Source organism: Hydra vulgaris, chromosome 05 (genome assembly GCF_038396675.1).
Source record: "Hydra vulgaris chromosome 05, alternate assembly HydraT2T_AEP".
Taxonomy (NCBI): Eukaryota; Metazoa; Cnidaria; class Hydrozoa; order Anthoathecata; family Hydridae; genus Hydra; species Hydra vulgaris.
In genome coordinates, this window is record NC_088924.1 from 19,138,973 (window position 1) to 19,163,593 (window position 24,621).

At 30.1% G+C, this 24,621-nt stretch overlaps 1 protein-coding gene across 2 annotated transcripts in view; it reads right to left on the bottom strand.

The window, feature by feature from the left end:
* The window catches only part of LOC136080664 (uncharacterized), a 66,639-nt gene extending 48,990 nt beyond the window's left edge, over positions 1-17,649 (bottom strand). The window contains exon 1 of one of the 2 annotated variants that reach the window (XM_065797605.1): positions 17,438-17,649. In XM_065797605.1, coding sequence (XP_065653677.1) covers positions 17,438-17,461 — 24 coding nt within the window. In that variant the 5' untranslated portion in view covers positions 17,462-17,649. The remainder of the gene's footprint in view (positions 1-17,437) is intronic. The other variant, XM_065797604.1, reaches the window with a different exon arrangement.
* Positions 17,650-24,621: the final 6,972 nt, after the last annotated feature.

Sequence of the window (24,621 nt, forward strand, 5' to 3'; positions counted from 1 at the left end):
CACTTGCTTTAAAAATGGTAAAATTTATGATAACTTTGAGAAGCAAAAGATCAATGTGTCAACGAGCCATTGACTTATAGTTTTTTGAAAATAGTTTAAACACCTTTACACCTTCAATAAACTAAATGACTTCAATAGGTGGTTTTGCTTAAATGAAGATATCTTTAATTTAAAATAAATTTTGACAGAAAAAAAAACTGCTATTAGAATCGGTAGCTATTTAATAAATCAAATTTTTTAATTTTGGTTGGTCTCTGTTCGTTGTTTCAAACTTGAAATTTCTTGCATTGTGAACCCTGAATTTAAATATCTTACTTATTTTAGCTATAAAAAAGTATATTTATAATTTAAGTTAAAATATATAATACTTAAAAAAAAATAAAAACAATTACCTTAATTTTTAGAGTTTGATTCAAAGTCGAAATTAAATAAAACAATCATTTGATAATATGACTGAACATAATAATGTTGAGTATACAAAATATTTTATATTTTCTGAATGTTCATGTGGGGAACATTTAAGGTGGTAGTCTACCTTAAAATATGAAAATTTTCAAAATTTCAAATTGTACTGTTTTACACAATATCATATACGTAGAAAATGATGGGGATATTTGTTTTCCAAAACAATATTTACAACTTATATGATTTTATCATTAGATATAGGTGGTATAATTTTTTTTTATAAAAATCGCATAAATTTTGCGATTTCAAAAAAAAAAAAAATTAAAATCGGATCTAGAAATTTAAAAAACGTAGCCTACCTGAACTTGTTTTAATAATTGGTAAGCATCTAAAAGTAATCCAGGACATCCACATGTATTTTTAAAGTATAACCAAAAGTATAAATCGAAGCATGCTTTTGCTGCTGGAAGATATATTTTGTATTTATATATTATTATAGTTCTTAATTTACTATAATTTATTTGATTCGTGCTAGAATTCCTACTTGTGTATTCAGTTAGATGATTATGATTATTATTCAAATTTAGAAAAAAATAATAAGTATGGAAAATAAAAAACTTGATGCTGGAAAAAGAAGTTTTTTAAAGTCCGTTCAAAGTAAGTGTGGTAACAACGTGTTTTCTAGTCTTTTTTTTTAGAATTTAATATCACTTTAGATATGTTTTAAAAATTGAAATAATTATACTTTCTGTTAGTGTTTGCTGTTTTTGAATCTACTTACATTTATATAAAGTTAATGGGTATCAAAATTTTTGATGTCGATCGTTCGTTAAATTCCTATCGAAGGAAGGTAGTGCGTACTATTAAAACTATTTGCGTTTGTTTTTATATCTATTTTCTATATTCTTGCCAAATTTTATTGCATTATTTGGATGCCCACATTCATTACTACAATGCACAAAAAAGGTACATAATTTCGGCAATTTTACGCCTCATATGGTAGAGGGGGTCTATCGGAAACTTCATATTAATAATATTATTAACTTAATATTATTGTCCATCCTTTAATCAGTTTACTTTCAAATTTAATTTAAATTTTAAGTTAAATTTAAAAATTTTCGATTAAAAGGCTTAATTTATACTTCAGGTTCTAAAGTGTAATTTTAATCCAATTACAATATATTTGTAGTGTACTTTAATAATGTTTACAAAAATTTAGTAAAGTCATATTTTGTCAAAATATAACTTTACAATAAATACTTAATTACTCATTAGATAAAGTTTTAATGTACATTAGATTACATAGATAAAATTTGTTTAATGCAACAATGAAATAATATTTAGAAATAATATTATAATGCCTAAAGAAATGACAAAAAGAAAAAACAAGATTGGCAAAAAAAGTAAGATATCTGAAAGAGATAAGAGAATAGGTAAATTTTATTGTGTTTCTTGGTTCTTTGTTTATTTAATTTTAGCATTTAGCTATTGTGTTTTATTTTCTACTTTTTAGTCTTTACAATGAGTTACAGTATTTAACAATACAAATTATTGTTATGTAGCATTGTTATTATTATGTCACAATATTATTATTAAATAGTGTTCAGTGTCTTAACTTCAGACCACAAGAATTAAAAGGAAGAGCTCTGATTAAGTTCCCTAGTTATGTCAGTTAAATGTTATTAACAATATTGCACTAATATAAAATGTCCACATTTATATATATGTGTGTGTGTGTGTGTGTGTGTGTGTGTGTGTGTGTGTGTGTGTTTATATATGTATATATACATATATATATGTATATATATGTACATATATGTATATATACGTATATATGTATATATACGTATATATGTATATATACGTATATATGTATATATACGCATATATGTATATATATAAGTATATATACGCATACATATGTAAACGCATACATACGTATACATACGCATACATACGTACGCATACGTACGCGTAGTATATATATATATATATGTATATATATATATATATATATATATATATATATATATATATATATATATATATATATATATATATATATATATATATATATATATATATATATATATATATATATATATCTATATATATATATATATATATATATATATATATATATATATATATATATATATAGGTACGTGCCATGAAAATTTTAAATTAGATAAATTCTTGGTTGTTATATATCATTAGAAAGAGCTTCGATTCAATATTGTAAAAGTGAAAAAATTATCAAAATCGAACAATTCCATAAAAAGTTATGTTGGTTTTTAGTACCGATTTTTCGATATATGGATTTGTTGAAGAAAGTGTGGTCAAAAAAATGTTTTTAAGCACTAAAAGTTTAATAACTTTGTCAATTCTTATCCAAATGTTTATAACTTGGTATCAAAAGATAGATGTAATAGTAACCTACAAATTTATATAGGTCCATAGTCACCGGGCGTATCCAAGGGGCTAGAGGGGTAACCAAACGCCACTTTTACCAGCAAAAAATGAAATTTTTATTCATAAAAGATCAATTTTTCAATGAATTTATTAATTTTCATATGCAATAAATTGCTATAATTTCCATGTAGACTGCCACCAAATACGAGAGGTTCATTTTTTGAGTTAGGGTATATGTGGGGTAATGATTTAACACACCCTATTATTAAAAACGATTCATTATAAATATTTTGATTCTTATTAAAAAGGCTTTTTTAAAATCATCACAATAAAATTTATAATTTACAACATTACAACAAACAAAGCTGCACACTCATTGATTCGGGGGAAGGGGGTGTGTCCACACCCCCTCCAACCTAAAAAAACATAAAATACTTTATTTAAAATTTTGTTAAAAAAAAAAAAGAAAAAAAGCAATGACTTTAAATAATATATTGAAATACAAAACACAATACACATTACCACCTTACAAGTTGGTGTTTTCATATTTTTTTTGTTTTAAAATAATATTTGAATTAATTTGAGTCTTGGCTTTTAGTTAATGATTAATATATTAAATTCCAATAATGAAACTAAATATAAATTATTGTTAACAATAGACACGACGTGAACATAAGCCAGAGCCGTCTATCAAAAAAATTGCGAGTTCCACTACTCGCTGTACATTTATTTTGCAAGTTCCACTACTCGCTGTACATTTATTTTGCAAGTTCCACTACTCGCTGTACATTTATTTTGCAAGTTTTACTACTCGCTGTACATTTATTTTGCAAGTTCCACTACTCGCTGTACATTTATTTTGCAAGTTTTACTACTCGCTGTACATTTATTTTGCAAGTTCCACTACTCGCTGTACATTTATTTTGCAAGTTCCACTACTTGCTATACATTTATTTTCCAAATTCCACTACTTGCTGTACATTTATTTTGCAAGTTCTACTAATTGATATATATTTATTTTGCAGGTTCCACTACTCGAGGTACATTTATTTTGGATGCTCCGCTTGTTGAAAATTCGGAATGCTCAAAATATGAAATTGATATGACCCAGATTAGCAATATTTAACCAATTTATGTCTTGCATTCATACTTTGTTAACATACAATTAATATGCTCACATACAGCGATTAATTTGAATTACGAAAACATTAACTCACCTGATGCAATATCAGCAACCAACAGTAATTTTTTGTGTGTTTTATTTGTATATATATATATATATATATATATATATATATATATATATATATATATATATATATATATATATATATATATATATATATATATATATATATATATATATATTAGGTCACACCCTGTAAATATCCATGGCTAACATCACCCGAAAGGACCGAACACATCCTTTTAGATGGGCATTATATAGACCTAGTGTGAACATTTAGAGCTGTTTTTGAAATCTTTTAACTACGTCCGAGCCATTTTTTTCATTTTTAAGTTATATAGTGAAAATAACCAAAATCCAAGATTTTCCAAAAAAATAAACAGCTCAAAATCATAAATTACAGTGATTTTTTTAAGTTGTAGGTATATAGAGATCATAATAAAATAATTTTAAGTCATTTCAAACATCCCAGAAGGTCAAATAATTATTGGAAATTTAAAAAAATGAATTTCATTTGAATTTAGTTACTTTGTAATGACTAAGCATCAGCAATGATTTTATGTACATGAACGCATGCACACACACACGCACGCACGCATGCATGCACTAACTTTTCAAATTAAAAAGGGTTAAATCCTTCCCTGTCATCCCCCTTCCATTGGCATGAAGTACACAATAAGATTATGTACACAAAAAAAATTGTGTACACATAAAGATTGTCATGAAATTTATGAAATAAAAAACATTCATAATTATTTTTCCTTGTTGAATGAAGATCATTTTTTAAAATGAAGACATAAAGCATCAAAAATGCCAAATAAAGCAAAAACACATGAAGAATGCAGAAAGTCTGTTTGTTTTCTTTGCATGAGGAAAGGAGACCGAGAGTTAAATGACTTTATCATTGGAAGAATTCACAAATTGTTGAAAACAGACATTGACTTTGCCGATGAAAGAGTCCCACAGGCTATTTGCAATGCTTGCCGAACTCTCTTGCAAAAAAAGAGATGCTGGGGACATGAGTGTTTCACTTCCTGCAATCTACAACTTCTCTGCAATCATTGTCAAGCCTTTGACACAAACATCTGGTCCATATGACTGCCTCATTTGCCAAATAGCAAAACTCAAGCTCAACCAGAAACATCCCTTGGCACCAAAAGAACAGAACAGAAACCTTGACCAAGGTGAATCTTCTAAGCCTGGCCCTTCACCAAAGTCCCGCTTACAGTCATCAGAGAAAAGATGCGCACAATGTTTGTCCATTCTTACAAGAGGTTTCAGACATTCATGCACAATCGGAACAAGACACCAAAACTTGCAAGCATTGGTCCAGTCAGATCCTGTTGGTGCTGAGCAAATTGCATCTGCCATCATCAGCTCAAAGGATGCATCTCCTGGAGGAACTGTCCGGCTGAGTCAAGCAAGAGGAGGGCAGTTATTTCCATTAACACCAGGTAATAATAAACTTCTGTGGGAATCACTTTTACTCATAACTATTGTTGTTGTAATCATTCACAAGTAACAAAAAGTTGTTAAATTTATTTCATTTGCTTTTTAGGCCCAGCATCTGCACGCAAATCAACCAGTTCAACACATACAATGCAAAGCTTGTTAAATGTTCAGTTGAACACAGGACTATCCAACACGGGAATGCGACAACTTGCCTCAACACTTAACAAAGCAACAGAAACTCGACTAGTTGAGCCATTTTTCCAGCAAAAGTTTGCTGCTGTAGGAAAATCGTTGAATGATTTCTTTCAACTATCAGTTGTCAACATTTCAGCAGAAAAAGGAAAAGCTGAAGAGAAGAGAACAATCATTCACTGCAAAAATTTTGAGGACTTAACCAACAAGGTGTTGTTGTCAAGGGAATACGGCTCCAATCATTTTGTCAAGCTTGGCATTGATGGAGGAGGATCATTCTTGAAAATGAGCTTAGCAGTTATCAAGGTAACTGATGAAGATGATGAAACAAGAAGTCCTCAACAAAAAAGTCTTCGCTTGCTGACAAGCTCATCTGCCCGAGACACAGGTGTCAAATGGCAGCTCATAGTTGTCATCGCTGAAAATGTTTCTGAAACATATGAGAACGTCAAATTGATGATGAACATCATTCAATTAAATGATGTTTCTTTCTGCATTTCATGCGATCTCAAGATGGCCAACATCATTTGCGGAATTCAATCCCATTCAAGCAAACACCCTTGTTGCTGGTGCAACATTGATTCTGACAATCTCTCAGAATGTGGAACATCCAGAAGTTTCGGATCAATCAAGGAGAGATTTGAAGCCTATGTTGCAGCTGGATCGGATACAAAATCAGCAAAAGATTTTGACAATGTAATCCATCCACCACTGATTAAAATGGATGACTCAACACTCATTTTGGATGTGACTCCACCAATGGAACTCCATCTTCTTCTTGGAATTGTCAATCATCTTTTCAAGAATCTTTCTGAGTTATGGCCTGGTGCCAAAGAATGGCCAACTTTGCTGCACATTCAGCTCCAGCCATACCATGGCAGACACTTTGCTGGCAATGAATGTCATAAGCTTTTGCAAAACCTTGACATTCTCTAAAGAATGCCAGAAAAAGCTTGTGCCTATCAAGCATTTGGTTTCATTGAAACTCTAAGACATTTCAAAGAAGTTGTCACTTCATGCATTGGAACAACTCTGCAGGAAAATTATAAAGAAACGATTCAGAAGTTTAAAACTTCTTTCCTATTCTTGCCAATATCGGTGACACCTAAGGTCCATGCTGTTTTCTACCATGTTTCTGAATTTGTAGAAAAACATCAAACCTCCCTTGGAATCTTCAGCGAACAAGCAACCGAAACAATGCATTCAAGGTTCAAGGTTCACTGGGAGCGGTACAAGCGCATCCCAACTCATCCAGAATATGGAAAACAACTCTTCAATTGTGTTGTTGACTATAACAGCAAGCATCTGTAACAAACAACACCTACAAACTCAACTTTTTCAGAAATATATGTTTTGGACTAAAAAAAATTAGAACTTGTAAATTTTTTGAGAAATTTAAAAACTGTTTTTGGATTATGCATTTTGTGAAGAAAGCTTTTAATTCTAGTCTCAAATTTGCAATATGTAAGAATCTGTTTATTTTTTATCATAAATATTGTCCAGACCAAGCAAGTTGTGAAAATATACTTTATGGAATTTTACACTTTGTGGTTATTTTACCATAGAACGTTAAAATGAGAAAAATGGGTCTGACAAACTTTTGGATGTTTTAAATGACTTAAAATTATTTTATTATGATCTCTATATACCTACAACTTAAAAAAATCACTGTAATTTATGATTTTGAGCTGTTTATTTTTTTGGAAAATCTTGGATTTTGGTTATTTTCACTATATAACTTAAAAATGAAAAAAATGGCTCGGACGTAGTTAAAAGATTTCAAAAACAGCTCTAAATGTTCACACTAGGTCTATATAATGCCCATCTAAAAGGATGTGTTCGGTCCTTTCGGGTGATGTTAGCCATGGATATTTACAGGGTGTGACCTAATATATATATATATATATATATATATATATATATATATATATATATATATATATATATATATATATATATATATATATATATATATACAAATAAAACACACAAAAAATTACTGTTGGTTGCTGATATTGCATCAGGTGAGTTAATGTTTTCGTAATTCAAATTAATCGCTGTATGTGAGCATATTAATTGTATGTTAACAAAGTATGAATGCAAGACATAAATTGGTTAAATATTGCTAATCTGGGTCATATCAATTTCATATTTTGAGCATTCCGAATTTTCAACAAGCGGAGCATCCAAAATAAATGTACCTCGAGTAGTGGAACCTGCAAAATAAATATATATCAATTAGTAGAACTTGCAAAATAAATGTACAGCAAGTAGTGGAATTTGGAAAATAAATGTATAGCAAGTAGTGGAACTTGCAAAATAAATGTACAGCGAGTAGTGGAACTTGCAAAATAAATGTACAGCGAGTAGTAAAACTTGCAAAATAAATGTACAGCGAGTAGTGGAACTTGCAAAATAAATGTACAGCGAGTAGTAAAACTTGCAAAATAAATGTACAGCGAGTAGTGGAACTTGCAAAATAAATGTACAGCGAGTAGTGGAACTTGCAAAATAAATGTACAGCGAGTAGTGGAACTCGCAATTTTTTTGATAGACGGCTCTGGCTTATGTTCACGTCGTGTCTATTGTTAACAATAATTTATATTTAGTTTCATTATTGGAATTTAATATATTAATCATTAACTAAAAGCCAAGACTCAAATTAATTCAAATATTATTTTAAAACAAAAAAAATATGAAAACACCAACTTGTAAGGTGGTAATGTGTATTGTGTTTTGTATTTCAATATATTATTTAAAGTCATTGCTTTTTTTCTTTTTTTTTTTTAACAAAATTTTAAATAAAGTATTTTATGTTTTTTTAGGTTGGAGGGGGTGTGGACACACCCCCTTCCCCCGAATCAATGAGTGTGCAGCTTTGTTTGTTGTAATGTTGTAAATTATAAATTTTATTGTGATGATTTTAAAAAAGCCTTTTTAATAAGAATCAAAATATTTATAATGAATCGTTTTTAATAATAGGGTGTGTTAAATCATTACCCCACATATACCCTAACTCAAAAAATGAACCTCTCGTATTTGGTGGCAGTCTACATGGAAATTATAGCAATTTATTGCATATGAAAATTAATAAATTCATTGAAAAATTGATCTTTTATGAATAAAAATTTCATTTTTTGCTGGTAAAAGTGGCGTTTGGTTACCCCTCTAGCCCCTTGGATACGCCCGGTGACTATGGACCTATATAAATTTGTAGGTTACTATTACATCTATCTTTTGATACCAAGTTATAAACATTTGGATAAGAATTGACAAAGTTATTAAACTTTTAGTGCTTAAAAACATTTTTTTGACCACACTTTCTTCAACAAATCCATATATCGAAAAATCGGTACTAAAAACCAACATAACTTTTTATGGAATTGTTCGATTTTGATAATTTTTTCACTTTTACAATATTGAATCGAAGCTCTTTCTAATGATATATAACAACCAAGAATTTATCTAATTTAAAATTTTCATGGCACGTACCTACTAATGACAAATCGAATTTTCTACACTGTTACATCATGTTGGATAGCTTTGTTTTAAAAAGTATCAAAGATGAAATTGCTACGTGCCCTGAATGTCAATCGAGGAGTATTGAACTTTCTACAGATTTATTAAGAAAGAAAGGACTGTCTGATTTATTAGAGTTTACATGTACAGCCTCAGTCTGCTCATGGAGTAAAAGGGTTTACACTAGCCAAGAAATTGATGATGAATCTCGTGGGCAATATCAATCGGATGTAAATATGAGATCCATTATTGCTATGAGGGAAATAGGAAAGGGGCATGCTGCTTTAACAACCTTTAGTGGTTTTATGAATTTACCTCCACCAATGCATAAAAAAACATTTCATGATATTCAAAGGAATGTATTAGTGGCTTACAAGCAAGTTGCTCTAAACTTTATGAATAAAGCAGCTGTTGAGATTAAGCAAGGTCAAGGTGAGAACAAGACAGATATTACAGTTTCATGTGATGGCACCTGGCAAAAGCGAGGATTCTCTTCTTTAAATGGTGTTGTAACTATAATTTCTAGCGATACTGGAAAATGCATTGACTACCGCATTAAATCTAAAGTATGCCATCAATGTGATAAATGGGAAACAAAAAAAGGCACTGATAAATATGATGAGTTTCTTAGTACACATGAATGTAGCATTAACCATAAGGGCTCATCAGGCGCAATGGAGGCAGCTGGAATTGTTGAATGTTTTACATCATCAGAGTCAGACAGAAATTTACGTTATGCTTATTATATTGGTGAAGGTGACTCAAAATCTTATCTAGAAGTTGCTAAGTGTAATCCATACAAAAATCTTATTGTCCAAAAGTTAGAATGTGCTGGACACATACAAAAAAGAGTTGGTACCAGACTTCGTGAATTTAAAGCCACTTATAAACTAAAATTGTCTGATGGGAAACCACTTGGTGGAAAAAATTGTCTTATCGAAAAAGAAATTAATAAACTTCAAAATTATTTTGGAATTGCAGAACATCAATGTAATGGTGAAACAGTTTACCAGTTAAAAAAAGCAATTGGTGCAGTACTTCACCATTGCTCAGATGCACTTACATTAGATAGTCGCCACCAAATGTGTCCAAGAACCCCTGAAAGTTGGTGTAAATACCAGTCTGATAAAATAAATGGTACAGCCCTGTATAAAGAAAAACCAGGACTACCCATTGTTGTAAGAGACATAAAACCAATTTTTCTTAGTTTAAGTGATGATGATTTACTAAGTAAGTATTTGCATGGGCAAACACAAAACAACAATGAATCGTTAAATGGAATTATTTGGAAAAGATGTCCGAAGGATATTTTTGTTGCAAGAGGCACATTAGAAATTGGTGTCTCATCTGCAATCATAAATTTTAATGAGGGAATAAATGAGTTTTAAATGTATTTGCTATGCTAAATATGTATAATGGAAAATTTACGCAAGAGTTTTGCACAAATAAAGATTTTGTAAGAGTCGCTAATATAAATCTTAAGTCTACTCCGAAAGTCAAGCTTAAACGGAAAAAAAAAAAAGAGCTCAGCGTAAAGGATTTGCAGATGCCAATGAAGAAATGGAAGGAATAGTATATGAGACTGGTCTTTTTTAAATCATTTTTTTCTACGTTATTATACAATTTTTTCTACATTATTATATATAGCGTTTTACTAATTTACAATTTACTAATTTATTGCTTTATGTATTTTTATTCTTTTCTTGTTTTTAAAGTGGTTTTTAAACTTTGAAGTCTTAAAAAAACATTTCTAAAGCCAATAATGATTTGAAACAGTTTGTTTTTCAAAAATAATGCTTTGTTAATGCAATTTGTGAGTTTTTGGGACAAATTAGACTGAAAGAGTTGGATTTTATTTTTATTTTCTGTTTTTCTCAAAATAAGTTTTTTTGAAACGGTGCGATAAATAACTTTCTCAATTAAATGCCATGGACCTGAAATTTGGTACATTGATTCTTTTATAAATAATCTATTAGCTGAATTTAAAAAAATTTGTTTTAACTATTTTGTTTTTTAGTTAATTGGGCTCAAAATCTGTATTTTGGGTCAAAATTTTGCTGCCATTTTGAATTATCATTTAAACAAAAAATTTTAATAATATTTTTTCCCCTTAATTCAGCCAGTTCAACTTCCTTATTAGATGATGTACAAAAAAATCCAGAACTGTATCTTTAATCGTTCTTGAGTTATTTATCGCAGCGTAAATGCCCTTTTTTTGGTCCCGCGGACCAAGAAACAGTGTTCCAAAACCAAATTTAAATTTAAATTCCTTAGTTTTGTAAGGTTTTTTATATTGCAGCCAAAAATTGGGTTTTTTTATACAAAATTCTAGGATTTAGGTTTAAAGGTAGACTATCACCTTAAGATCAAAATAACTGGGTTATTTAAATGCGACGAGTTAACACCATTGCTGATGGTTTTACAGAAAAACATGTAATAAAGTCGCGCATACATGTAGAACTAAGTAATGAACAAGTTATGTGTGCTTTTCTCAAACAGAAGTGTGGCAGATACTAGTATGTGCCAAAACAATGCTTATATCCATGCCATGAAGTTCCTCCAACAAATAAAGGGAGAGACAAACAAAAAGATCTCCAAAAAGCAACAAGAGACCAGTATGAAAATATTAATAAATGTTTTCCTGGTTTTCTTTCAGTATCTGGTTAGCTGTGCAGAATTCTCATAGACAGCATGTTTCTAAATTTATGACCGAATAGAGAATGATCCGACTTACACACTTGATTTAGTGTCTCAAGAAAGGTCTTTTTCTTGAGAAAACGTTAATAAATTCATACCAACAAGCGCTCCAGATAATGAAGCTGTAGATAACTTCAAAAAAATCTATTTTTTTGAAGTTATCTACAGCTTCATTAAACTACATTATCTAGATTAAAAAAAGTACTCTAACCGATGGACATCAACAGGTACATTATTTACATACAACTTATTTTTCTAGCATGCCAAGCTCAGGTATTTGACATCAAATGTCAATGTGTTTGATGATGCCGTTTGCAAATCGATCACATTGTATGCTTTGACGCACAGCTTTTTATGTCTTATTTTCAAGAACGAGTCTTTTAAATATCAATAAAGTATTCTAAATATTGACTTAATTTATTTTAAATATTTATTTTCATTGCGTTGTTACCCCCTAAAGCTGTTCTAACAACGGCAAAGTGCAAACCATAAACTTGTATCAAAACTATTGTAAATCAATAAACCAATCTGTTTTATCAGATTCATTGCTCTAGAAAATTTTTAAGTTAAATAAACCAAGCCAACAGCATTCACTAGCAGGCTTTGATGATGCGATGTGTGAAGGCATGAATGGGTTTATTTTTCTGATAAAAGGTGTTGCCATAGCTTCCACAAATGCAAACACAATAAAAGATATAGAAAAGCGTTTAGAAAAAGCAAAGGAATATTTAAAGACTACGTATGGTTTGCATTGCATAGAAAATTCAAGTACTGCTTCACACTGTTTCAGTTGTGCTTTGCGTAATTCTAAAGATAACGACTTTAAAAAAAAACACTTGCTCTTCCCATCCGGAAAAGCGTCATGACACGTTACTAGCAGAATGTCTAGAGATGATTGAAAATATAATCCAGAATCTACCCAAAAATGAAGAGAAAGAAGAATATATACGATATACTTACATAAGATATACTTATATACGATATACTTATATACGATATACTTATATACGATACTCTCAAAAGTTTTGAATCTCTATATTCTTGGCTGAAGCATATTTTTTGATGCGCACAACAAAACAAAGCTAAAGAGTATGCTATAAACCAAATTAACAAAGGGACCGGTTAAGTAATTGGTCTCAAAAAAAACTTCCATTTGAGTTAAGAGAAGGACAGAAAGCTTATTTTGGTAAAAAACGTCAATGCCAATGCATATCGACTGCTTTTTTTACAAAAATGATGCTGGTGAATTAAAAAAAAAGAGTATATCAGGATGCAAGAGACACTTTATGTGTGGCTGATCATTTAGTTGACTAGCTTACTCAAGATGTTCATAGCGTGAAATAGATTTACTAAAAAATGATAATGCTGGTAAGAATATAAATATTGTAACTATTGGTAAAAAAAAAAAGCCTTGCAATTTAATTGCATATTAGGTGGAGGGGTTATTAATTTAGGTTTCTGTAACGTATGATGATATAGTTTTTTATCCACAACTAGATTTTATAAATCATTATCTGTTTTTTGTTGTAGGGTGCTATTCAGCTAACTCAGTTGCCGAAACGTCTTTTTATATTTGCCAGGTGAAAGGCGTACAACATTTAAGATATGATTACAATAAGCCACAAAAAGGGAAAGACCAATGTGATCGCGAAAGTGCTGTTGCTAAGAGATACATTAATGCATATATCAGCGCTGGTAATAATTGTACGTCAGCCCAGATTATTAAAAAAGGAATTTTGTTTTTTGGTGGTACAAAAGATTCAAAAGTATCAGTGATTGAAATTGACAAGTTAAGTTCAGTTAATAGCAAAACAAATAATATCAGTTCAATTCATTCAATTTCATGTAACGATAATGGAATGACTCTAAGGCAACACTTTAGTAGTGGTAAAGGTAAAAGAATTCAGTTTTCAGGATTTGAATTTGTTTTTGGCTTAACAGAGATAGAACCTTTTGATGGTGGAGAAAATTTTAGAGCAAACTAAAACCAAAAGAAACGAAAAGTTAGTGTCTTAACACTGGTGTCTATTGCAGTGAGCCGTCATGTCTTATGTTTTTTGATACAGAAGCTGACCTTCAAAACCATCAGAATGAAAATGCCCACAGCACCCAAAACAAACAGACATTAATTGATTCAATATTATTACATCACGCTGATTAGCTTACTTATACGTCCAACTCCAAATTGCTCACAGGAATTGATGCCAAAGCAATAATTACTGGAAGTAAATTTAAATTTGTGCGTAATATTGGTGTTACAGGATAGGCTATACATATACGTAAGCATAAAAGATTTACAACCTAGCAGAAAGATTTTTTATATGATGAGTTCATAGCTGGAGAAGTAACAGGGCATAAAACAACACCAAAAAAAAATCTCTTCAAAATGAGGGTAATGAAAGATAAAAAAGGTGTCAAATCATTTATTTCTACTCAATATCTTAGTCGACATCAAATTCTCTCTTTATTTAGCAGAGTATCCAAAAACACCTGCAAGGTTTGCTTAAAAAACCTGAACAAGTCGAAGTTTTTGAGGACTTTACAGAAATATTAGAAGAAAACGTATTTGCAAATGACACTGAAAATGTAGTTAACGAGATTTTTGCCAATGTTAAAAAACTAAATAATGTAAACGTTGGGCAGTTTGTTTTTGTAGCAAGAAGTTTTGAAAATCAAACAAATCACTCTGTTGGCCAAATAATAACAATACTGGATGATGATGATCATGATGATGATGATGATGATGATGATGATGATGATGATGATGATGATGATGATGATGATGATGATGATGATGATGATGATGATGATGATGTTGTTGATGATGATGATGATGATGATGATGATGATGATGATGATGATGATGATGATGATGATGATGATGATGATGATGATGATGATGATGATGATGATGATGATGATGATGATGATGATGATGATGATGATGACGGGTTTATGAACCTCATGGTTATATTGGATACCTTTTGTTGAATTTATTAAAGACAAGTGTAACATCCACAAAATATTAAACATTCTTGAGCAAGGACTTATGGAGCATTTTGTTTTAGCATAGACGACATGGAAGTGTTAAACAAATGCTGTAGAGCATAAACTTATTATAAATTCATTTGTAGATTTAATAGTGCTTTTATAGTTTTTTATTATTGTCAAAAGTCTTTTTGAATTAAAGATATCTTTATTTAAGCAAAACCAACTATTGAAGTCTTTTAACTTATTGAAAGTATTTAGGTGTATAAACCATTTTCAGAAAACTGTAATTCAATAGCTCGTTGGCACATTGATCTTTTGCTTCTCAAAGTTAGCATTAACTTTTTGTTTTTAAGGCAAGTGAGGTTTTGAGATTTGATTTTTAGACTATGATTGAGTTTTAAATAAGTTCGACTACATTTGCAGTAAAAAAACAATTTTTCTTTTTTAAAAACTTATCATATATTAATATAAGCCTCAATTAACCAGAGAATTGGTGCTAAAAAGTACAACATTTGCGTTATTGAACGCCTCTTGGGTAGTTTTGGGCAACGGGAAAAGTATGTTGCAGATATTTTAAAAACTCAATTTTTTTCCCTAATGTAAAAAACTTGATGTTATATTCGTTTATGAAAAATCAACACTACCTCTCATTTCAAACAACTTTTTTAATTGTATGAAGTTGCTACATCGAAACATGGAAAACTTTGAAAAACGACCAAGTCAATGTTTTATGAAAATTCAAATCGCAGTAACTTTTGAACCGCTTTAAATTATGGTCTCAAATTTTCAGGTTTTTCTTATGAAGCAATTTGAAGAAATCTCTGAAATTTTTAAGAAAATTCAATAACTCAATTATTTCAAGTTGCTGAATTTGCCTGATTCTTATAGAAAACAACTTTTAAGGTAAAAGTCAAACACAAGCCGATTAAATAATAATTTTATCGATATTTAAAAAAATGCATAAAAAAAGTAATAGAAAGGTTTTTGATTTGGAGAAAAATAATACAACATTGAAGATATTGATCGAATTTCATCTCGATATGTATACAAATGCTATGCGAGAGAGAAATTTAGGATTTAAAATGGAATGATTATTTAGTTTTGCAACTTTTATAGCTCTTACACTTGCAAAGTTCCAAATTAGTAGAATCGAATCCAAATTAGGAAAATCATGTCGAGTTTTGGAACATTAACTTATCCAACTGTACAGAAACACTGTTTTAAATTGATTAGTGGAGAAGAAGTGATTCTATTTTCTGACAATTAAAAATTGTCAAAAAATAGAATCTCGGGTGATCAATCATGAAAAGCATGAAGGCATTTGAATGATTGATCTCGGGTGTTTTCTTTAGTCTAACGTATATTAAAGGAAGAGGAATCAGTAGAATGCTAAGTGATTTTATAGTGTGCCATCAAAAATTAACAACTTTTTCTTTAAATGAACGTGAATAGTAAAAAGTTGTAAGTGAGGAACAGCAACAAACATCATTACGCCCGCAAAAGAAAGTTTTCAAATTTATTGAAAAATTTATTGCTTTATTGTCAAAATTAAAATTTTGACAATAAAGCAATTCTTACTCAGTTCACTTGACTTCTAACTCTACTGAGATATAGCGTAGTAATGAAATCAGTAAATTTTCAAATTGATATTTTTATGGACAATGCAACCACACAAACAAAAGCGTTATTACATGTTAGTTTGTTTGGTAAATCACCTGGTACAACTTGTCCAGTAAAACAACTAAAATAACTCGATGAAATTGTCGAAAAAAGAATTAACTGTTTTACTTTTTCTTTTATTTCTTCCGAAAATGCATATATAATTTAAAATAAGATTTGAAATAAATTATTGGTAAGGTAATTTTTATATAAAAAAAAAACGAAAATAAAATTTTACAAAATTTAATTGCTAATTTTTAATAAAAATAAAATAAAATTTTTTTTTTATTATTAATTCAATTTTACAGATTTTTGATCATTAAATAAGAAATAAAATTTTTTATGTAAAAACCTCTTCATAACTTTTTTGCTAGTACCATTGGGTTTTAAACTGTTTTGAAATTTTTCACAATTATGTAGCGGTCCCTGATAGACACAAGGTGAGCCACTGACCCAAAAGTACTTTTCTTTATAATTATTCAAAAAGTGCATGGTGTTTTTTTTTTTTCTTTCCTTTTAACGCAACTTTTAATGAACAAAAAGAAGACAAAATAAAAACAAAATAATTTTTAAAAGTGATATGTTTTTTTTGGAAAAAAGATTTTTATGGGTTCTCTTTTGGGCCCTTTATAAATCGAACCACGTGTCAGAATTTTTTATTACCAACAGATTCGGAACGGCAATATTTTAATTAACTAGAAAAACAAAAAACTATCAATTTTGCTCAATATGTGAATTTATGATGTTGTGCACACTACAGGGAAAATATAAATTTTGGGATCTACGAGGGTATGTTCTTACACTCAAACATAACACTAGATAAAGGATGATGGGGAGGGAAAGGAGGGAAAAAGTTAAAGTCAAAAGTAATTTTTTGGTTAATATGTAATTTTCGAAAATTTTTGATAAAAAAAATAAACTTACTAAAATTAAGTTTAGCAAAAGCATCTTCCACTTTTTGATTTCTATGACTAATTTGAAGTATCTCGGAGTTTATTTAAACTTTTTAAGTTTATTTTTAAAATGTTTAAGGTGGCATATATAGAAAAAAAATACTCATTTTAAAAAAAAAATGTGATTTTTTTTTTATAAACCATTTAATGTAAAACTATGTTCAATAAAACCATGCAAAATTTATCATTCTTTCAGAAAATATGTACATTTTGCATAAAATATTTACTAATATTACATTGCTTAATCTTTTTCAGTGGTCAGTTCCATTTTTTTTGCTAATAATTTATCGGAAAACTTTGCTCATTGTTTTCATAACTTTTTAATTTTATCCTTTTTTTGGAACTTCAAAACATGATATCTCTAGATTAAGAAAAGTTTTTGGTTGAATTTTTTAGTGTATATTCCTTAATCATTAAGATTCTTAGATGTACTAAAATGATCAACTAAGGATATTTTTATCAATTTTTATAACACGACACCTTTTTTTTATGTATAAATTTGCGATTTTTTTAAGTATTGAGTACCGTTTTTGATATTTTTTCATTCTTTTTGTAGAAATGAATGATAATAATGTAATAAACAAAAAATTATTGAGTTTAAATCAAAATTAGGTATATCATGGCCTACTGTTATTTTATTATACGGCCTACTGTTATTTTATTATGCGGCCTGATTTGTTGCATTTTCCGTAAAAAATTACGAGGCCAGTTATTTTACGGCTTATTTTTAAATTTTAAATTATGTATGAGAGGTTTTATTAACAACAACAACAATAACAATATATTTATCAGTGAATATTATACAAAGGTGTTGAATAAAATATTGAATTATAATATTGTAACAATTACTATATAAATATTTGCTTGCATGCATTGGTTTATGCTTTTATAGTCATTTAATATGTAACGTATTCTGAACTGATTAATATGTGAATGTATTTTGACTGATTGCCTGTTTCATTATATTCCATTAGAGAGTGGAATAATGAAATAGACACATAAACAGTCTATTATTATTACTATATATAGTCAAACTGCTTTTTTATGCAATGTTATTTAAGTGGAGATAATTCCAATAATAAATGTAAGTGAACTTTATATTTAAAAATAACTGTTACATTTTTTTGATTTGTTTTAGTAATAAAATGATTAATAAATATGTTGTTACAAACTGTAAAACTAGTTACTCTAATGGTCCAAAAAAGTTAACATTTCATTTTCCTGAAGAATTTGATTTGCGAGAACAATGGATGTACTTTGTTAATAGAAAAGATTTGGTTCCATCAAAATATTCAACTATTTGTGTAAATCATTTTGATGACAAATTTATTAATTATGGAAAAAGATGCACCTTGAAATGGAATCTTCTTCCAGTTCCAACTATTCAAACCGATGAAATAAGTGGATTGTTGACTCTAAAAGACTCGAAAAGAACCAACTTTGAGATATTTAGGAAAAGATGAGTTTGAAGATTTTCAAGGTGTTGATAAAATAGTTAATCTTAATTCTTTGACAGAACAACTTTCTTCGCCAGGCTTTACATTTAAAAAAATTCATGATAGTGTTGTTTATTATAAACTATGTTTTGATGAAAAATCAGGCATATCAACTCTTTTTGAGTCAATAACTGTAAATAAAGATCTTTATGTTTCATTGTCATATAAAGGCTATCATATTTCTTTACCTTAATGGTTTTATAGTGGTAATAATTGCAAATTAACAAACTGTAGTATGTTAGAAAGTTTTTCTATCTATATTAGAAATAAACCCAATGATATGAATTCAAGGCAGACCTCCATATTCTGCATCCATTATACGTTATGCACTAATATTACTTCACACTTCAGCACAGTCTTATAAGTTATTGTTAGAATAACTACCTTTACCATCTTTTAGTTTACTTAGAAAAATCTAAAGTGGTGATATAAATGTGTATAAAACTATAACAGTTTTGTTACAAAAACATTGTGTATCAAGTGATTGTGTGCTTCTTGTGTATGAAATGTATCTGCAGAAAGCAGCCCAATATCAAAGTGGGAAATATATTGGTGAAGATTCAGAAAGTAATCTTTCTAAAGGCGTTGTTGTTTTATGATTTTAGGGCTTGAAAAAACTATTCCTTATGTTGTGAGATCATCACCTGAAGTTTGCACAACAGTATCATGGTTGAAAAAAGAAATTGACGAGTGCATTACCTCATTGCACCAATCAGGTTTTAAAGAGCTAATTGTTACAGATAAGAGCTATTAAGAGCTATTGTTACAGATAATTATTACTGTAAGAGCTATTGTTACAGATAATCATTCCACCAATGTTAATGCATTTTCAGAGTTACATAAATCCTATACTGGAGATGGAAAACTATTTATTTATCATCCAGCTTATAAGTGTTTTAAAAACATGATATAATTCTATTACATGATATAATTAATTTATTAAAAATATTAGAAATAACTTGTTGAATGGAAAAAAATTTATTTTTCCTTCTTTTTTGTTTGATTTCTTCAGAGTCAAAGTTAATGTTCCAGCTGGTTTTATTACTTGGGATTTATTTCATAAAGTTTATCAAAAAGACCAATTATTAAATGGAAACTTGAAAAAAGCGAGGAAAATTAATTATCAGGTCACTCATCCCGGAAACAATTAACAAGATGTTAACCTTGCATTAGCGATTCTTGATGAAACAACTACAGCTACGATACTAAGTTATTTTCCTGAAAGAAATGATGCAGGATAATTTTTATGATTGTTTCATAAGTTATTTATCACACTTAATTCAAAGCAGATGTTTAATACATCCAATCAGCTTGGCAATGCTGCTGTAAAAGGAGATAAAAAACCCACATTTTATAGAGAAATTGCAAATTGGATTGAAATTTGGTCAACATGTGAATATTTTACTTTACCCATACAAACTTCTCATGCGCCTATCACAACATTACGTGCAACTGCATCTCTTATTGATGATTTGCTTGAAAAAAGCTATACATTTGTTCTTACTTCCAGGTTACAAAGTGATCCTTTGGAGCTACGCTTTAGTAAGTATAGACAAATGGGCGGTGGTTGATTTAAGTCTTTTAGAAGTTTGCAACTGAAAAAATTTTGGCAGTAAGAAGTCTTCTAAAGGAAGATATTAATTTCTGGGATGAAAATTTTAATCAAACATTTGAATACTCTACTTTAGAAAACATTATGCAAGATAATGTCAGCTTTCTGAAGATAGCATGGATGTTGCTGTTACTATAGCAGGCTTCATTGCTAAAAAATTGAAAAAAAGATTTTAATGTCTATCTTCTGGTTAAAAAATGGTTTCTATAGACCAAGATGTTCTTAATAACGAATATCTGAAAATACTATCCAGAGGTGGACTTATATGTCCAAGTCAATCCTTGTCTGATTTTATTTGTCATCTTTTTAGTATTCAAGATATTATTTCTCCTATTCTAATCAAATATTGCAGCTATTCTTTATCAATTAAAAGTTTTGCAGAACAAGTTTTTAAGATTTATTAAAGCAGTGTTGATTTTACATGCAAGAATCACCAAGAATGGGGAATTAAATATAGATCTCGAGTTGTCTTTAATATTTTTTATAATAATTTACAAAAAGAAACTACAGATTCTGTAAGAAAAGATCAGGTAAAAGAGTTAAAAAAAAGACAAAGAACTGATCGCTGGTGCTAATAAAAGATTTTTTCTCCAATTCTTAATACATATAAAATTACAAACCTCTGTTTTTATTTTCTCATAAATGTTGTAAATAGTCTTTGCAATATGTAAGTTTGCTTTAGTAGGATTTTGATACATAGCTATTTGAAAGCCTATTTCAGTATTTCATATGTTATTGGAATATACTGAAACAGGGAATCAGTTAGCGAAAAATATTGTATAGCATAATGTAATTACATGATGATTATCTCAAGTATTTCTCGACCATTTTAATAAAATAAACATTTGCCTTAAAAAAAACTGGCCTCTTAATTTTTTACGGGAAATACAACAAATCAGGTCGTATAATAACAGTTGGCCATGTGTATGTTACATGAAATTTTTAAATTCATTAAGCTCTAGGTTGTTATATAGCATTGAAAAAATTTCATTTCAATATTCCAAAAATCATCAAAATTGAACCACCCCACAAAAAGTTATGACGTTTTAAATACCGATTTTTTGATATCAGGATTTGTTGACAAAACTGTGGTCAAAATAAAGTTTTTATTAACTAAAACTATTATAACTTAATCAATTCTTATCCAAAAGTTTATATCTTGGTATCAAAGGATAGATACAAGAGTTATCTACAAATTTATAAAGGTTTCTAGATTACAGGCACATCCGGGGGGCAAGAGGGGGCACAAAACCACCATCCCTACCGGCAATAAAGACTAACTATATTTATGAAATAAGTGTTTTTTTTTAATGAAAATATAAAGGAGTATATCCAACTTACATGAAATTTCGGCCCCTTTTATTTTTTTCGTTTTAAACTCATAATTACGCTCAAGGATATTAGAAAACTACCTTTTACAACTTAAAAATAGTTTAACCCCCTCCCCCTCCTACCCTCCCTCAAAAAAAAAAATTAAGAAATTTTTTAATTTTATTTTTTCATAAAAAATAAAAAAAATTGTAAATATGTTAATTTGATATATTATTTTTGCAGAATAAAAATGCAAAAATAATCAATTTAACAAAATTTAAAAAACTAAAGCTAAAGCTCTGTTACAAAATTACAAGTATTATCTCTTTTTTCAACATATGCGCGTATATATATCTAATTTCAAAACCTTACATAAAGTAAATCAAAGTTTTTTTTAGTTCTTTATATTTTATTTACTGTTTATTTAACTTTTTAATAAGCAGTTATAGAGGGTGGATTTGATCTGGTATGGTTAAAGTCCATATTTTAATAGATTTAAAAGGAATCAGAACAACAATTATTTATCCCGCAATTATTTTAATTGAGCTTAAATATTTATAAAATAGTCATTGTAGGTTATTTTTTTATTTATTATTATTATTATTATTATTCAGTGATCAAATACAAATACAATAATCTATTTGTAATTTGACGAAGAGGTGCTACACCAGGCCCCACTATGCTGACGAACATGGAGATACAGACGCTACAGACAAAGCAGCAATTGTATCTATAAAGTTACTTTCTTATGTTGTTTTTAAAAGCGTTGATGATTGAGCGTTCACTGCTTCTTGCGAAAGTGCATTCCATGGGGCGACAATTCTATTTGAAAAAAAGTTATATCACTCCTCACAGTTTTTTACCATCTGACGTTCTAGTTTATGGTTGTGGCCTCTTAGAATATACTTATCTTTACTTTTTGAAAATTTTTGCGGGACGACAAAACTGACAAGCTCGAGTTTACGAGTGATTTTGAATTGCTCGATAAGATCTGCTCTTTTGCGGCGTTCTTTAAGAGTTGTTAAACCGAGCCGTTGGAGTCGATCTTCATAGAACAGGTGTTTAATAGTCGATATTGTTTTTGTTGCTCAATGTTGGACTTGCTCGAGAATGACAATGTCTGATTTTAAATGCGGTGACCAGGCTTGTACAGCAAACTCAAGATGGGGGCGAATGTAAGTGAGATACAGAGTGCGCCATATATAAAAACTGCGACTGCGAAATGTTTTTTTCAGTCGCTCTAGCATTCTATTTGCTACTGATGCGGCTGACTCTATTTGCGGTCTGATGTTAAGGTCATTCGAGACCATCACACCGAGGTCTCTTTCAACTGCGGTTTCTTTGAGAGGACGACGGGTGCCGTCGACGTTAGACATTGAGTATCTGTACGTTGACTTGATACATCCGCGCCCAACATGCATTACTTTGCATTTCTCAACGTTGAAATGCAAGAGCCAAATATGTGACCATTTCACTGCTCTGTCAACGTCATCTTGGAGAGTGATGTTGTCCGACTCCTTTTTAATTATCCCTATTATTTTGCTGTCGTCGGCAAACAGTTTCATATAATGAGTAATTCTTTCCGGCAGGTCATTTTCAAAGATTAAGAACAGCAATGGGCCCAAGACCGAGCCTTGAGGCACTCCACTAGTGACTGCTTTCCATTCAGAAGTAATGCCGTTTATAACCACTCGATGACATTGATTGCTTAGCCAAGCTGCGATCCAGTTAACGAGAGCGACTTGAATACCGTACGCTCTCAGCTTATGAAGAAGGTGTTTATGTGGTATTTTGTCGAACGCCTTTGTAAAGTCTGACTAAATGACGTCTACTGCGTGTCTGCAGTGAGTTGCTTCCGTCATGATGTTCTGAGTTTCTAAAAGGTTTGATACGCATCCCTTACGATGAACAAAGCCATGCTGGTTTGGAGAAAGTAGACCATTAGCAACGCAGTGTTCCATTATTCTTTTTTATAAAATACTTTTCATAATTTTGCAAGGTATGGAAGTGAGCAAGACTGGCCGGTAGTGGGATGCTTTTAGCCTACTCCCCTTCTTGAAAATAGGTGTTACATTCAATTTTTTCCACTAGTCAGGAACTACACCAGTTGCAAACGAGCACTTATAGATAAGCGAAAGAGGCTTGGCAAAGGCAGCTGAACATTTACTAAGAACCCGTGGATGTAAACCATCGTAGCCGATTGGTTTTCTTTCATCAAGGTTGCTTAGGTATTTTCAATAGAGAAACAAATAGCTGGATTGATGACACAAACTGCTTCAGTACAACTTTCAAAGCCTGGCATTGAATCTTCGGGCTCTAAAATAAAGACTGATTGAAAATAGTTATTTAAAGATGCGCATATATCGCCGATATCGGTTAAGATGTTGCTATTGACTGTTTCAAGCAATGTAATGTTGTTACTGGCGCTCTGCTTGCTTCTTACATATGCATGGAAGCGTTTAGGGTTGCTTTCGAAATCCTTGACGAGTAGCTCTTCGTACTTCTGCCTACCAGCTTTGACCATTTTTTTAACTTTTTTGCAGGAAGTGCGATGCGATATTTTGAAAAATCTCAACCTGCATTAATGTACTTGGCCCAAGAGGTGCGTTTAGCTTTGACCGCATCATTAAGTTCTGGTGTTACTAATTGCTCCTGTTTTTCTGTAAAGGGAGTGGTAGTTGACGGAATGTGTAGGTAAGTGGCTTTATTGTACACGTTTGCTAGAAGCTGGTAATC